This window comes from Lissotriton helveticus, chromosome 12 (genome assembly GCF_964261635.1).
Source record: "Lissotriton helveticus chromosome 12, aLisHel1.1, whole genome shotgun sequence".
Taxonomy (NCBI): Eukaryota; Metazoa; Chordata; class Amphibia; order Caudata; family Salamandridae; genus Lissotriton; species Lissotriton helveticus.
In genome coordinates this window covers 338212907-338228929 of record NC_136073.1, presented here as the reverse complement: position 1 = coordinate 338228929, position 16023 = coordinate 338212907, and the positions used below count along the sequence as shown (strand labels likewise).

General features: G+C 45.6%; 1 protein-coding gene across 1 annotated transcript in view; it reads left to right on the top strand.

Annotated features, from left to right (window-relative positions):
* The window catches only part of LOC144798676 (ninjurin-1-like), a 366520-nt gene that overhangs the window by 121138 nt on the left and 229359 nt on the right, over nucleotides 1-16023 (top strand). Inside the window, exon 2 of the mRNA XM_078669658.1 lies at nucleotides 6227-6379. Within this exon, the coding sequence (XP_078525784.1) occupies nucleotides 6227-6379 (153 nt within the window). The remainder of the gene's footprint in view (nucleotides 1-6226; nucleotides 6380-16023) is intronic.

The following is a 16023-nucleotide window of genomic DNA, read 5'->3' as shown; positions in this document are numbered from 1 at the left end:
CAACACCTACTGTCGGACATGTGTATCCTGCCAGGCCAGTGGGAAAACAGGGGTGAAGCTGAAAGTTCCCCTGGAACCACTTCCAGTCGTTAGCACCCCCTTTGTAAGGGTGGGCATCGACATTGTAGGGCCATTGGATCCACCGACAACAGCTGGTCACAGGTTTATCCTGGTTCTGGTGGATCATGCCACCCGGTACCCAGAGGCAATCCCTCTGAGGACTGTCACTGCACCTGTGGTGGCTAGGGCCCTAATGGGGATCTTTACCCGAGTGGGTTTCCCCAAAGAAGTTGTGTCTGACAGGGGGACCAACTTTATGTCAGCTTACATGCGGGCAATGTGGAAGGAGTGTGGAGTGACTTACCGGTTCACCACTCCTTATCACCCCCAGTCAAATGGACTGGTCGAGAGGTTCAACAAGACTTGAAGGGCATGATCAGAAGTCTGCCTGAAAGCCTGCGGAGGAAATGGGACGTCCTCCTACCCTGTTTGCTATTCTCCTACAGGGAAGTGCCATAGAAGGGAGTGGGCTTCAGCCCCTTTGAACTTCTGTATGGGCACCCTGTAGGCGGTCTTCTCAGCCTGGTGAAGGATGGTTGGGAAAAGTCTCCCAGGAAACCCCCCCAGGATGTGGTGAGCTACATGCTGGCCTTCAGGAGCCAAATGGCGAAGTTGTGGAAGCAAGCTTCTGACAACTTGGAGGCCAGCCAGGCAGTCATGAAAGAGTGGTATGACCACAATGCTCACCAGGTGGAACTGGAGCCTGGCCAGAAAGTGTGGGTGATGGAGCCTGGAGAGCTTAGTGCCCTCCAGGATCGCTGGACAGGCCCATTTGAAGTGTTGGAAAAGAAGGGTAAGGCCACATACCTGGTGGACCTTAAGACCCCTCGACAGCCCCTACGGGTGCTGCATGCCAACCGGCTCAAACCCCACCATGAGAGGCCCGAGGTCATCTTAATGATGGTGACTGATGGGGGAGAGGAAGCGGAAAGCGAACCTCTCCCGGACTTGTTCTCGTCTCAGGAAAAGGATGGATCAGTGGGGGGAGTGATTCTCTCTCCCACTCTAACTCCTGAACAGCGGGAGGACTGCCGCCAGATACTGGAGCAGTACTCTACGTTGTTCTCCCTTGTCCCGGGAAGGACTCACCTGGGTACCCATGATGTGGACACAGGGGACAGCCCACCAGTGAAGTCAAAGACCTACCGGCTGTCCGACAAGGTGAAGGCTAGCATCCATGGAGAGGTTGCCAAGATGCTAGAGCTAGGAGTTATAGAACCTTCCAACAGCCCTTGGTCCAGTCCGGTGGGGCTAGTGCCAAAAGCCGCTCCACCGGGCACCACGCCAGAACTGAGGTTCTGTGTGGATTACCGGGGACTGAACTCAGTTACAAAAACTGATGCCCATCCGATCCCTAGGGCGGATGAGTTAATTGACCGGCTAGGAGCTGCCCAATACCTAAGTACCTTTGACCTCACTTCAGGGTACTGGCAGATCTCCTTGACAGATGGAGCAAAGGAAAGGTCAGCCTTCTCCACGCCTGAGGGACACTTTCAATTTTGCGTGATGCCCTTTGGGCTCAAAAATGCCCCTGCCACTTTTCAGCGGCTGGTGAATCAGGTCCTCTCCGGAATGGAGGCTTTCTCCGCTGCTTACCTGGATGACATTGCTGTCTTCAGTAGCAGTTGGGAGGACCATTTGCAACATTTGCAAGCAGTTCTCCAGGCCCTGAAACAGGCTGGATTGACAATCAAGGCCAGCAAATGCCAGATTGGGCAGGGGTCGGTTGTGTACCTTGGACACTTGGTGGGTAGGGGGACAGTGCAGCCCCTGCAGGCAAAGATTGAGGCAATCATGGCCTGGGAACCCCCCGAGACACGGACTGAGGTCCGAGCTTTCCTGGGCCTCACAGGCTACTACCGTCGCTTTGTGAAGGGGTATGGCACTATTGTAGCGCCCCTCACAGAGCTCACCTCAAAGAAACAACCTTGACGGGTAGTTTGGACGAAAGCTTGTCAGCAAGCGTTTGAAAAACTGAAGCAGGCAATGTGTGCAGCACCGGTCCTGAGGGCCCCAGACTTCTCCAAGGAGTTCATTGTCCAGACAGATGCATCAGAACATGGCATTGGGGCAGTGTTATCGCAACTGAATGAAGAGGGCCTGGATCAGCCTGTAGTCTTCCTATCCAGGAGACTGCTTCCCCGGGAACAGAAGTGGAGTGCAATTGAAAGGGAAGCTTTCACGGTGGTGTGGGCACTGAAGAAGCTGCGGCCATACTTGTTTGGCTCGCACTTCCTGGTTCAGACTGACCACCGACCCCTTCGTTGGCTGATGCAGATGAAGGGGGAGAATCCCAAGTTGCTGAGATAGTCCATCTCCCTACAGGGAATGTACTTCCGGGTGGAACACCGACCTGGAGTGGACCACGCCAATGCAGACGGTCTCTCTCGGTATTTCCGCCTTAGTGATGAGGACTCCCAAGGGGTTGGGTAGCTCTCGCCACTTTCAGCTGGGGGGGACGCGTGTTAGACCTGTCTGACTTTTTGCGTAGTCCCTCCAATTTATTATTTATTTTGTCCCCTTTTTACCCCTCATGCCTTTATTTATTTTTGTGTCCACTAGATTTTTCAAGGTGTTGGTCTAGGGGATAGGTGCTCTTTCGCCCTCATAATTTTTCACCTCAGGCCTAGAGGCCTTTCCTTACAGGAATTTCCTGGGAGTCACAAAATGGTGGCTACCAACTGTCATAACTGACATACTTGGAACCTGTCCCATAGGATAGAATAGGGTATTCCAGAACCTTCTGGTCCCTTCTGGACCTCTGAGGGTCAGCCTATAAAAGGCGGAATGCTGGACAGCCATTTTGTCTTGCTAGTGAGGAACAGCTAGAGTGAAGGCTGAGGTCTGGAAGGGGTAGGGTCCTGAAGGGTGGACTGCTCTACAAGGGTTGCCCTCTGTCTGGGTTCACCAACCCCCCATTCCTGTTGTCCTAGCCGAGTTAGTTTCGTCCTGCTGACCCTGGACAGTTAGGTGAAGGGGTTAATGCCAGTGGACTGTGGAACTGCGAAGGTCCCTGCTGTGAGAACGGAACTGAGTGCCCCCCTATCACCAGCCCCTGTCCAGTACAGAGAGATAGTAGGTCCCTGATAAGGATAGAGAACTGGGAGCTTATACGTGAGGAGATTGATCTCTATTACCCATCTCCTTGGGGGTTAAAGTAGGTTACTGCCCTTGTGACCCTGAGGTCCCTTACCGGTCGTGCAGCTGGCGAATCACCTTTTCCACTCGTGAGTCAGAGGAAGGAGAGGGGTGTTGGATTCCTAGTGGCAGCGCCGATTCAGCCGTGATCAGGACCCCTGGGGCACCGGCCGCGTTGGTGAGGCGGCGCCACTGACCTGAGGAAAAGGGGACTGGCTGTGCGGAAGTCGGGCGCCTTTGCGCATGCCCTAGGCGGATTCAGTTCTCCCTGTCAGGAGGGGCCTAGGAGCGAGCAGGCCCGCAGGAGAGCCACTACCAGCGGTAGGCGGCCGGGGCAGACTCCGGTCTTGGTCCGCTAGTCTCCCGCACATGCGCGGTAGTACCGCTACGGGGGATACGTCGCGGATCGGCTGATGGGAGATCCCCAAGGAAGCGGGCGGGAAGCTAGCACTGGCGCTTCTCCGCTTGTAAAACCCCTTTCTCTGCCTAAGCTCCAACGAGAAGGAGCGGACTTGAGCAGGGGAGGAGGGGCGAAGGACCGCATCGAGTGCCGGGGAAGATTGGTTCCTTCCACCACTGCCAGACAGAAACACAGGCCCACGGGGGGCCCAACACAAATGAAGTAAGGAGGTTTTGAGGGGAACGTTGGAAGCCATAGAGTCTCCTTCAAAGGAACAAAGACTTCCAGTTGGCCAAACAAGGATTGGGCTGGTACTGGGGAATGCCATCAAGCTTCTTATAAGAAACTACTGAGACATCATTTTCAATGCAGGATGTTCCCCCTCTGTGATTAGACTTTTTTATACCAGTCCCTCCCCCTTACTTTTGTTAGATCTGGTGAGGAGCTTTTATAGGGCAACTAAAGTGAGTAAGGCTCACCAATTCTTCTGGATGTTAGTGGTGGAGAGGGAGTAAATGTGCAAACCTTTTCTAGGGAAGTGCAGACACTGCTTCTTGTGAACTACTGTAATGTGATGCAATGTTAGAAAGCCAAGTAGTGTGATTGTTTTGGCAATTCTGAGGAATTTACTAAACTCATGACTCAATGTAATGTGCTGTTAAGTTGAAAAACTGCTTAATGACATGATTTAGCAACTTTGAAAATCATAATAGTTTCATGGATAAATGTAATAGACTGAACTGTGATTTCTGAAGACAAGAGAGCAAAGAATATTTTTATAAACAAGCTCGTATTTTTCCAAACATTGGTGTAGCGTCATATTTGAGTGATATTGCATTGGATTACTGCTGGGTGGTTTGCAACCTTTACACATGTGCCTCTTTTGATTTTTGCCTCACCCTAGGCCAGGCTACCCTAGGTGACCTGACATCATTAGGTTCCAACAATGCCGTATAAACCAATCCTGAATTAATTAAGTCTATTTTTACCCGTTTTTTCCTAGATTCACCATCACACACCTAGTTGTGTGGTATATATAGTATAGTTAATATATTTAATATTTTGGGTGATATTATCTATTGTGTGGAAAGTGTGTATATTTGTGGCATTTGTGCTAGCGCAGATAGAAAACAGTGACCTTTAGATGAACATCCATACTGGACAAATAGTAATTTCAGTGCAGAAAACCTAATGCAGTCTTCGACTGAAACAACATGAACCACGTTCTAAGAAGCCTATTGTGGGTATTGTTCGTGTGTTTGGTTTTATTTTACTTCTTATACATTTCCATTTTAGCTTTGTTAAATTTAGTTAGATATTCCATTCTTGACTCTATGGGGGCAACCTTTCTATCTGATAGGGAACGACAAAATGCTGCGCATATGATGATGAAGGGGGGAACAAGAAACAAAAGAGAACTGGCTTAAATGGGGAACAAATAAAAAGTAATTAGTGTCAAAACATAACGAAGATAAAAGTAGGGTTGTATTGGGATCTGCATTGTTTTGTGACAATGGAATACAAAGCTCTTGGCATCATTATACACAATGGAATATTAATTGCGTTCTTTATATGAAAACGTTTTCTGTTACATACTGTTTTCCGTGATAAAATGTTCAAATATTACAACATTTCGAGCCTTTTTGTACTTTCTTCCCTTATATTTGATTTTGCCTAATGTAACATAAATCTCGGAGTCACTAAAAAGTGTGCGCTTGTGAACGAAATGTCATGTCAAGAACCCTTGCTTTCATTTTTGTGACAGACTGACAGGGCGGCATAAGCACACAATGAAAAATGTCCTGCAGCCAGCTATTCAAGGAGTCAGGCAGCTCTGAGATTTATTCAAAGTGCAGGTGTTTTCATCGCAAGCAGAAAAAAGCCCCTCAACAATGATTTGCCAAATCAATTATGAAAGCAACATTTTCCGTAACTCCCAAAATAGCTTCGTAATGAAAGAACTGAACTCTACCCGGGATAATCAATGCAAATTATAAAATAAAAAGGGGAAGGTTGGTTGTGCATGTTGTCTAACTGGAACGGGCTAGAATGCAGTTCACAGTCGTTTCGTTTTATGAATATTTACCCTTATTATGCTTTTGTGATTGCGGGATTTAAAGAAGCACCGCGCAGCAAAACATGCTCGCGCCAGATGTACTTATACACGCCAGGGGTACCAATTTCCAGTTCTCAGGAGGCGTCGAACAGGTCGGGTTTCGAGAACATTCAGGCACACACAGAGCGCCATATTTACATACAATGATTTTCATTTATGGTTCATTTACAAGCAGGCCGATTTCATTTCCATATACATTGCTTATTCAGACGGCGTAACCTGCAGGGGCAACTCTGATCTACCGCTATCAACTGGAAATTGACTTAATTACCAGAAAATGAGGACTGCTGCTCCCTGGTTAATCTACGGAGAGCCACAGGTTTCAAAGATGTCTCTCCCTAGTGACGCCACAGACAAACCAAGCAGATACATTTAAACCACGGCACGAGTTGAAGACTATGTTACTGAGGGGTGGGGGGCTTTTGAAAAAATACTGCAGTGTTTTGGAGTTTGATATGCTGGGTTCTGCTTGTTTAAACACCACTGTTGCCATGTCGTGTGCTCTGCTGCAGGTGATCAGGAATATTAACACCTATGCCAGAACCAAGACCCTGGCCCAGGGCTTCCTGGACATGGCCCTCTTCACTGCCAACGCCTCCCAGATGAAGCACCTGCTGCAGCAGGGGTCGGAGACCCAGTTCTACTACTTCCTGTTGGTCCTTCTGGTATGTAAGCATCACTTCCAAACGTGTGTTTGAACATTTTCATTATTTTGGGATAATTTATTCAGGAGGGAGTTCTCTTCGCCTGGTGGATGTGGGGAAGGACCCAAATACTTGTTATCTTTTAATTGAAACTGAACAAAGTTCACAATTCACAACAAACTACTGGACTTCTCCCATGCAAACTTTTAAAACCTGTAAACAGCAGATTGTTCCATTAGTATTTCCATGCTTCATCCAGCCTCTAAACACACACTTTCGGTGCTTAATACGACTTCCATCCTGGCAGGAACCCACCTCTCTTACATTCACCCATTGCTTTAATGGGTCATTTAGGACTCTGTGTCACTGACAACACCCTGAAGTACACAAAAAGTGATGGATGGATTACTTGAATTAATCTCAACCAGCCACGGCCGGTGGTAGGTGTAACTGCAGGGCGGTGATGTAGTTAGGGGGAGGGGCAGGGTGGGGGGTTGTAATGTATGGATTACGGACTTTAACAGGTAAGTAAACATATAAATAAATAAAACGAATTTCGTTGCGCGTACTGCATCGCATTTGGTGATGCAGTGCACACAACGAAATTCGTTTTATTAATTTATATGTTTACTTACCTGTTAAAGTCCATAATCCATACATTACAACCCCCCACCCTGCCCCTCCCCCTCCCTACGTCACCGCCCTGCAGTTACACCTACCACCGGCCGTGGCTGATCTCAACCACTAGTAATTACTATGGGTCACATCCCAATCCATTGTTATTTTGAACACCATGCCACCTCAGATTGTACCCAGCCATATGCAAATCATTTGACCCTGCTCCAATGGGAACAGTCGAGCTGTAACTGCTAGGGTAGGTCCTCCCTGAACCGGAACACTAGCCCTGAGTGATTGCTAGTGGCTGGGATCCATTCAAGCATTCAATTCATCAACTTGTTGTTGTGTCAGTGACAAGAACAGCCGTTACTTCATATACAACCAAAACCTTCCAAGACTACCGTCAGTTCAGATGTATGGTTTCTTGGAAGTGGGTGGTTGGACTCTCAAGAGGCCAGGAAGGAAAGGACAGCTTTCCCTGCTGTGCTCTTTTTGTTGTTTTAGGGAACAGCCGCTGCCTCTCTGGGACCCCAACACATATCTGGGACAGCCGTGGCCCGTGGAGGGAGTTACGGTGGGGCAGGAAGGCGGGGCGGGGCGGGGCAGGGTGGGGGATGTTAAAAACCGGAATATGGATAATTGGAGGTAAGTAAACAATTTAATAGATAAAATGAATTTCGTAGTGCGCGCTGCATCGCAAAATGCAGTGCGTGCTATGAAATTTGTTTTATTAATTAATTTCGAAATTCAAGGATTTTTTGGCTTTATTTTGTAACCAAAAACTGGTATTTAACCGTGTTATTTAGTGAATGTAAGCATGCATTAGGGCATTATGATCATAGTTAGTCATAACTTCATATTGTCTTTTTTCAGATGGAGAGGTAAAAGTGTTTTACTGGTGGTTGTATGGATATATGTAGCGGGTGTGCAATAGTGCAATATTGTGGTGGTGAGTGATAATGCGCCTGTATCAGGTTGAAGCCTACCACCCCCTTGTGAATAGCTTTTAGCTGTGTGTAGCAGTGCTTAACTGCCAGTTCCCACAGAAACTCACCTTGCGGCTAACACCTGTGCACTTTGCAGTGGTCGTTTGCACAGGCATCCAGCTAGTTTTCAAGTTAAACCCAATTGTGGTACTGCAACTATTGTGAATACCACTGAAAAAAGGCCTAGATTCCAGAACAACATCATGGCTTTTGTAAATACTACTGTGGAGACTTCATCGGAGGAAATCACCGAGTTGGAAGACCAACTGGCCGCCCTTTCCGGCTTCAATACTTAGTGAACCCCCTTACATGGCATCTTTAACTGGAAGGACTTTGCCCCAGATTAACTCTAAAAGGCCTAGGGTTGTGTCACCTGTGTCAAAACCAAATGTGCAGCCCAATATTGCCCCTTAACAATACTCAGGCCGTTGTCCAGGAGGTCCAGACTGTTCTTGCTGGCTCAAAGTCAAAACCAAAATCAAAACTTTCCTTCAACACAGCCCAGCTGCCCCCATAAACTAAAACGGACAGGAAATGTAGGAAGGCTACAGGCATGGATGATGCCCATCTAGACCACTGCGGGCTCAGTGACTATGGTGCAAAACATTGCCACAAAAACTTTGAGGATTGTTGTGTCCCTAGAGGCTTGTCTACTTGGTTTTGAGGAGAGACTGTTCAAACTGGAGGGAGGGCTGGACCATGTAGTTAGTATTATAGAGAGTCTGGAGCATAAGCATAAATTACACACACTGAACATTCTCCCTATTAAGTCTCCCAGGAAACTAATCCCAGGCCTCTCCATTTCACAGTTCTCAAACCCCATCCAGCACCAGCCTCCCAGGTTACTTGTCATGCAGTGCCACTACAGAGCGCTTTGGTGGGCACCTGTTCCCCCAAACACCTATTGGATGCTAGGAATATCCTACAAAATAGTTTCCCTATCAGTCCTCCTGTCTCCCCTAGTGATTGTCCCTTGAGCAGGGTTGCTCAACCCCATAATTCCAATAGCTCCTCAGCTCAGGGTACGTGCACCAGCAATCTTGGGCATCCCCCTTGAGGAATGTAATGCAATTCTCTCTGCTTTAACTCTCTATTTTCTTGTATTAGCTTATGTGCCCCCAATTAGAGAGAGCTCAGATGAGAGCTATAGCCAGATTAAAAACAAGGTAACCCACTGGCTCTCAAAGCAGTTGAATATTTCAACTTCTTCCCTGTACTTTGATAATTTATGGTGTGCAGGGTGCAATGGATAGGGGAAACTCCTAAGTCTTGTGAAGGTGACTGTGTCATGGTCAGTTTTAGAAGACCTCGGACAGTGAAATAAATTCTGTTTACCACAAGATAAAATATGTCCATGAAGTCTAATATCCTACTTTATACTTAGGGTTTCTTGTACCCTGCCAGTGTGATAGGCACCTGATAGAGGCCCCATTAAGTCACCCTTTGGTCTTTGGGTGCCCCACTGTCTCTCTCAAAGGGTCTAGCAATAATCTTCAGCTACACAATAGCTTTGCACCTCTAGCACATCTAGGTGCACAGGTTTGACTTATAGCCAGCTCCGTTTCACCACATGGGGGACGAATGTTGCAGAGCTGAGTCATAGCGATTGTCCCTATGGACTCACCTAATATTTTGTGTGTGTTATTAACCTTTAATATCAACTACAAGTTGTTAGTCATTAATGTTTAAAATTCGGTCATGCCCATTGACACCCCCCGCAACTGATTTATGAAACCTTTTCGAAAATTATAGATTGTTTTTACCGAAACCTATTTTAGTTTTAAGCCTTGGGGATTTTAACTTGCATTCTTGTAGGCCTTGTGGCTCGATTGTGGGGGAAGAAGTTTCCTGTCCAGCTTCTGAACAGGTGCATTTTAGTCACTCCAGGCAGGAGGAGTACTTAAATAATGTACTGTTGGAATTTAACCCTAATAATTTGCTCTCCAGGGAGAAGTTAATTTGGCCGATCTAGTACCTCCTTAAAAGGGTAGAAGCAATGGCACCACGATTGATTATATTATTAGTCTGTCCATTCGTATCCCTTATTGAGTTTAAAACTCTGTTGAGTGTCTGTCCTGATCACAACCTCTGTGTGCTGAGTCCAGGATAGAGGAGTTAGTTGTCAAAAAACCCCAAATGCATAAGGAGCCACTTATTCCAATGAACAGGGACTGAGACTAAGGTCTCAATTACGAATCTGGTGATCCAGATTAGCGGGGATGTGGCGTGGAGGTCTTCCAACCATCCTATTACAATTAGGGCGGTCGGACCACCATTGCCCCGTCACAGCCAGCAGGGAACTGACGGTCCCTGGTGGTGATGCGGCAGTATGCTTGGCAGGACCGCCACGCTCCTGCCTAGCGCATTACAAGTTTCCTCTCAGCCATGGTTTTCATGGCGGTTCCTCCACCATGAAAACAGGGGCTGGGAGGAAACAAAGGGGGCCCTCCAGGGCCCTCTTGTGCCTCCGGGCGCTGTGGTGCATGCAGAGGGGCACAACATGGCGGTGGTCAGGGCCTAATCCCTACAATGGGGGTAGTGCCTGTAGAGGCACTGCCGTAAGGGTTAGAATGTCCCTTTCTCTCTGCCTTTACATGGCGGTCCGACTACATGGAGTGCCCCCAAACATTTATGCACCGGTTGTACAGTGTGTTCGTCGTGGTGCAAAAATGTTCATAACATTAGGCACACAAAATTTGAATACAACAAAATTGGCGCTCTCAGTCTCCCTTTATTGATTTTAATTAATCATCAAAATCCCCTACTCTATTTACAATACAATTTCTAGCATATTTAGTTTCTTTCATCTCGATACTTCCAAAGACTTCAGCTAACTATAAACTCAAGCTTTCATGTTCTCCATCTCCTCTATTTCAACTTCTCCTCTTCCTTTCGTTTGTAGACACTGTTGGAGTTTTCTTTGCACACCTACAATGTGTACCCCTTTTAAGACAGATTACATCGAAGAAGCCAAATGACTAACCAAGGTAGACAACTTCCTAATTTTCACAATCAATCAAAGTCACACTAGTAGGAGGAATTAAAACACCACATACACCAACCTCACTTCTACAAAGTCACACTTTGATCTCCTAAAATCAATATTGCTTCTTTCATGCAGCTCATTCACATAATATGAACGTAGAAAGACCAATACAAGATAGCAGCTTCCTACCTGATTACCACACACATTATAACTTCATCTCAGTATTTGTTCTTCACCAATAAAACACTTGTCATCAATTATATAACTCATATTAAACTCATTAATACTCACTGTTAGAGCTGGCATTCTCTGCAGGGTCACCTCCAAACGTTTTGCCTTTTTTTCCTCCACTTTTTGCTGAATTATTTTTTGTTAACCTTAGGACTCCATACACTTTACCACTGTTAACCACTGATAAAGTGCTTGTGCTAACTCCCCAAAACATGGTTTGATTGGCATATTTAATTTACTTATAAGAATTTTGTTGCGCGCACTGCATCGCATTTGGTGATGCAGTGCGTGAAATTCGTTTTATTTATTTTTATGTTTACTTACCTGTTAAGGTCCGGATTCCATACATTACTACCCCCCACCCTGCCCCTCCCCACGTCACCGCCCGGCCGATACTCCCACTACCGGCCACGGCTGCTTATAAGTCCTGTGTAGATTGGTATACCATGTAATCAGGGCCTGTAAATGAATTGCTACCAGTAGGCCTGCAGAACTTATTGTGCCACCCACTTGAGTAGCACCCCAAAACATGCCCCAGGCCTGCCACTGTAGCCTGGATGCAGTTTTAAACTACCATGTTAACTTGATATTTACGCCCTTTTGCCAAGCCTAAAACTCCCCTTTTATTACATATAAGTCACCCTAAGGTAGGCCCTGGGTAGCCCATAGGGCAGGGTGCTGTGTAACTAAAACCCCGGCCGCTTACCTTTATGTTTTACATGTCTTGGTAGTGAAATGCTCCTACATTTGTTTTTCTCTACTGTGAGGCCCACCTCTCCCTTAGGATAACATTAAAGATTCCTTATTAGATTTATTAAGCTGTCATTTCCAATTGGGAGTAGGTTGCTATGTCATATTTGGTATCTATGGAATTGTAATCCTCTTTAATGGTAAAGTCTTTTTTTGCATTACAAATTTGGAAATCCCAGTTTTAGAAAGTTAGCATTTTCTTGCCCTTAGGCCTTTTGTGCCTGTCTTGGGTCACATGGGTACTTAGTCTCCCACCAAGATCTCCTTCGGCACCTAGTTTGAGGTTGCTACACTGGCTGCCTGTTAGAAAACGTATACACTTTAACCCCTTCAGTGCTAATGACAAGGTCAACTCGTCATGGGTTTTACCTGCCCTGTGCTTATGACGAGTTGACCTTGTCATGAACAATGGGAAAACGGAGGATTCAGCGCCCAGCGGGAAAACCCCCTAGCAGCCAAGGTGTTAAGATTCTCTGGTTGACGCATAACATATGTATGTAAAAGGTCCTGATTTTCGGGCCAAAAAGTTAAGCTGGTATCAACCAGGTAGGACTTTGAGATCCTGCAACCAAGCACTCCTTTCATCTCCCAGAATTTGTACCACTATGTGTGGAGGGAAATCTTTCTCGTTCCTTGCTCTGTCCTTTTGGAACAAACTGCCTTTATCTCTTCGCACCACTAGTGATCACACCGGTTTTTGTAAGAACTTAAAGACATGGCTATTTGACATCTAATGCACCTTTCAAGTCTATCTCTGAGTCATCCACCAGCGCCATGAGACTTTCGAGTGATATGTGCGCTTAATAAATACTCTATGATATGACTTTACACATTGCCCCTGAATTAAGCCTGACTGCTTTTTTGTGCCAAGCTACCCAGGGTTAAGCACAGGTTAATTTAGAGACTTTCTGTGGTATACCCTGCAAGGGATTGTGGCTGTTACTTGATCAGGGCTTGCACCCAAACCAACAACCTGATTTTTCACACTCACAAATTCAACTGGCTTGGAGTGCTGAGACTTTTCACATACCATACATACTACTCCTTTCTTTACTTGTTCCACTCTCACTCTAGGATGCATTATCGAATATCTGAATTATCTTCAGCCTCTTCTTCAAATTAAGTATTTCTCATTTCTTTCCAATTTCTACTAATTCTCACCTTTATCACATTATATTCTTTTATAAAGTCATGCTCCATGACACTCAGTTTACACTCAAGTTTGTTTTTAGTCATGTTAAAATTCTGTTTAGAATACATAATTGATTGTATATAACCACAAGTACATTTGAATCTTCAGTTTCAGGAAGAGTTTCCAAGGGGTCATTCAAGTCTGTAAAATAAGGTGCTAGAAATTATTGATTCCAAAAAACATTAACAAGACCATTATATGACAACGAGTATATGAAAGTAAACTGCAAGTATGTCAAACCCTCTGACCCAGAAATTGGAAGAAAAGTACAACATTTGCAATTATTTACTCTCATAATATTCGAGTATTCAGACACTACATTTGCAGGGACATTTTCCTTGAAATTACCTCAAATCCAGCTCTATGTGATAACTTTGGGCCTAATTACAATGACGACCAACTGCCATCACAGCAAAAATGAGACCGGCCGAGAAGTAGTTGGCATTCCCACCCACCATATAATGATTAGACTGCCGTGTAGGTGGCAGGAAACTGACTTTTTCAACTGCGACTTGTGCTGCAGCCTAAGAAAAATGGGTGCCCATCCATGCACTGTGTGCCAGGCACCATGTGCTGCCTGGTATACAGTGGACGGATGTGTGGGGGACACTACAGGTAACCCCTGGCCACTTAGCAATAGCCGTGGGGGTACAGGGGCCCCGCTTGGGCCCCCCAAAGTCCCTTTCCAGCTGCCTTTTTGGGACCATTGTGAAAAGGCAGTTGGAAAGGGATATCCTAATCCCTATGGTGGTGCCTGCACAGGCACCACCCCCATTGTAGGGTTAGGAATCGGACCGCCGTCCTGACAGGATATTTGATCCTGTCAGAGGCGGCTGTTCTATCCCCCAACCTCTGTGCTCCAACCACCGGTATTGCACTCCGACAGTCAGGATCATTCCCAGGATGTAGAATGGACCACCACCGACAGGCTCTAGGTTTCGGTACACCCGACATCCTAATGACCCCCTTTGTGTTTATTAAATCATGATATAAAGTGAATCATATCCAAATGGTGAAATCAAACAACAGTAAGCCAACTGAAAATGTTGTTATCAAAACTAAACAAATTCCACAAAATTTTGAGGAGCACTTTTGCTTGCTAGTTGCCATACTTCTTCTAAAAAATATAAAACAAAAATCTAAAGTCTAACCCCTAATTTTTAAAAGTACAAATTCACAATCAGAAAACTGTAGTAATTTATAGTTCAATTCTTAGATTCAGTTAATAGATGGTGGGAATTCATGGACAATCTTTAATCTTCGAGTGTATGCCTAAAGTACAAACAAAACAAGCCCTAACAAGGAAGAGTTGTCTTAAAAAATCGAAACAAAAAATAATTTTTCCTTTTATTGATTCAGATCATTCTATTTACCAGTTTTATAAAGCTCATGGCTACCTGTATATCAGGTTTCCCATCGCTATCAGATTGGTTGGAGGAATTGAGTTAAAATAGCTAAAAGAAAGATTAGGGAAAAAGATAGGCCTTTAGGTTTTGTCCTGAAACTCATGAAATTGTCCTCCTTTCTAAGGCTTGTAGGCAGAGTGTTCCAAAGCCTAGCTCTCTTGATTCTGGGGACAAGAACCAGCTCACGGTTGTTTGCCCTCAGGTTCCTATTGGCACAGTAAGAGGTGGCCAAACACTGAAGAACAAATAGACCTGTCTTGTGCTTTGCCCGATGTAAGATGCATAGTGCTTTATATGGACTCTGCAACTTATGGGTAGCCAGTGAAGAGTTTTGAGCGTAACACACTCTGACTGTGTTTTCAAAATACCTAACAGTATTCAGGAAGGTGCATTCTAAATGAATTAGACTTTTTTTGTTTCTGACTTTGGACTGCCTAAGTAAAGGGAGCTGCCATAATCAAGGTGAGAAAGGATCAGAACTTGAATCACAATTTACGGGACTCTACCGAGAGCCATTTCAGAACATTTATCAGGGCTCTCAGGAGGCTGAAACATCGACCAGCCACCTATTTCCTTTGGGAGGCCATGGTTAGCAGTTTGTCAAGGACCATTTCTAGGCTCTTTACCTCTGATTTTGGGGATGGACATTCTCCCAGAGAAGGTAACCAGATGATCTGATCACAGAGCGTTGGATTGTTACTTAGAAACAGGACCTTTATTTTTTGTGCCATTCAGCTTTAGGCAGCTGGCTGCCATCCACTCAGGCACCTTCTCTAGGCAACTATTGAGTCTTAAAAAAGTGTAGTCTATACCTGGTGACAGCATGACAATCAGCTGGGTATTGTCCACATATGATACCATCTTAAAGTGAAAGGAACGTCTGATATCTGATAGGGGCAGATATAAATGCTGAAAAGCGTGGGGCTCAGGGATGAGCCCTGCAGAACTCCACAGTTCAACTGATGGCTGGATTAAAGGAAAGGCCCCACGCTAACCTGAAAGCTATGTTTATCCAGGAATGAAGCAAGCCATCTTAGGGCTTTCCCTTTACTACCTACCTATTCCAGTCAATGAAGAAGAATGGATGAGGAAATTGTATCAAAGGTAGCACTTAGCTTCAGGAGGATCAGTGCAACTGACCTACCCTGGTACATGGTCATTTTGAGGTCCTTTGTGGCCCTTTAAAGAGCTGTCTCTGTGCTGCCCCTACACCAAAACCTGTTTGGTTAGGTTGAAGAATGTTGTTGGTTTCCAGGTGATCTTTAATGTACCTAATGATTTTTTCCTCTAGAATTTTACTAACTACAGGCAGTAGGGAGATGGGTCTATAGTTTCCTATCGTCTCAGGATATGTTAGGCTTCTTTAGTAGCAGATGGATGATGGCATGTTTCCATTCCTCCGGAACGCTACAGTTCTTCAGGGAAAGATTATAGAGATCAGTCAGAGCGGAGAGCATCACATTGCACCCCATTCAATAGAATATCAATTGGAGGGG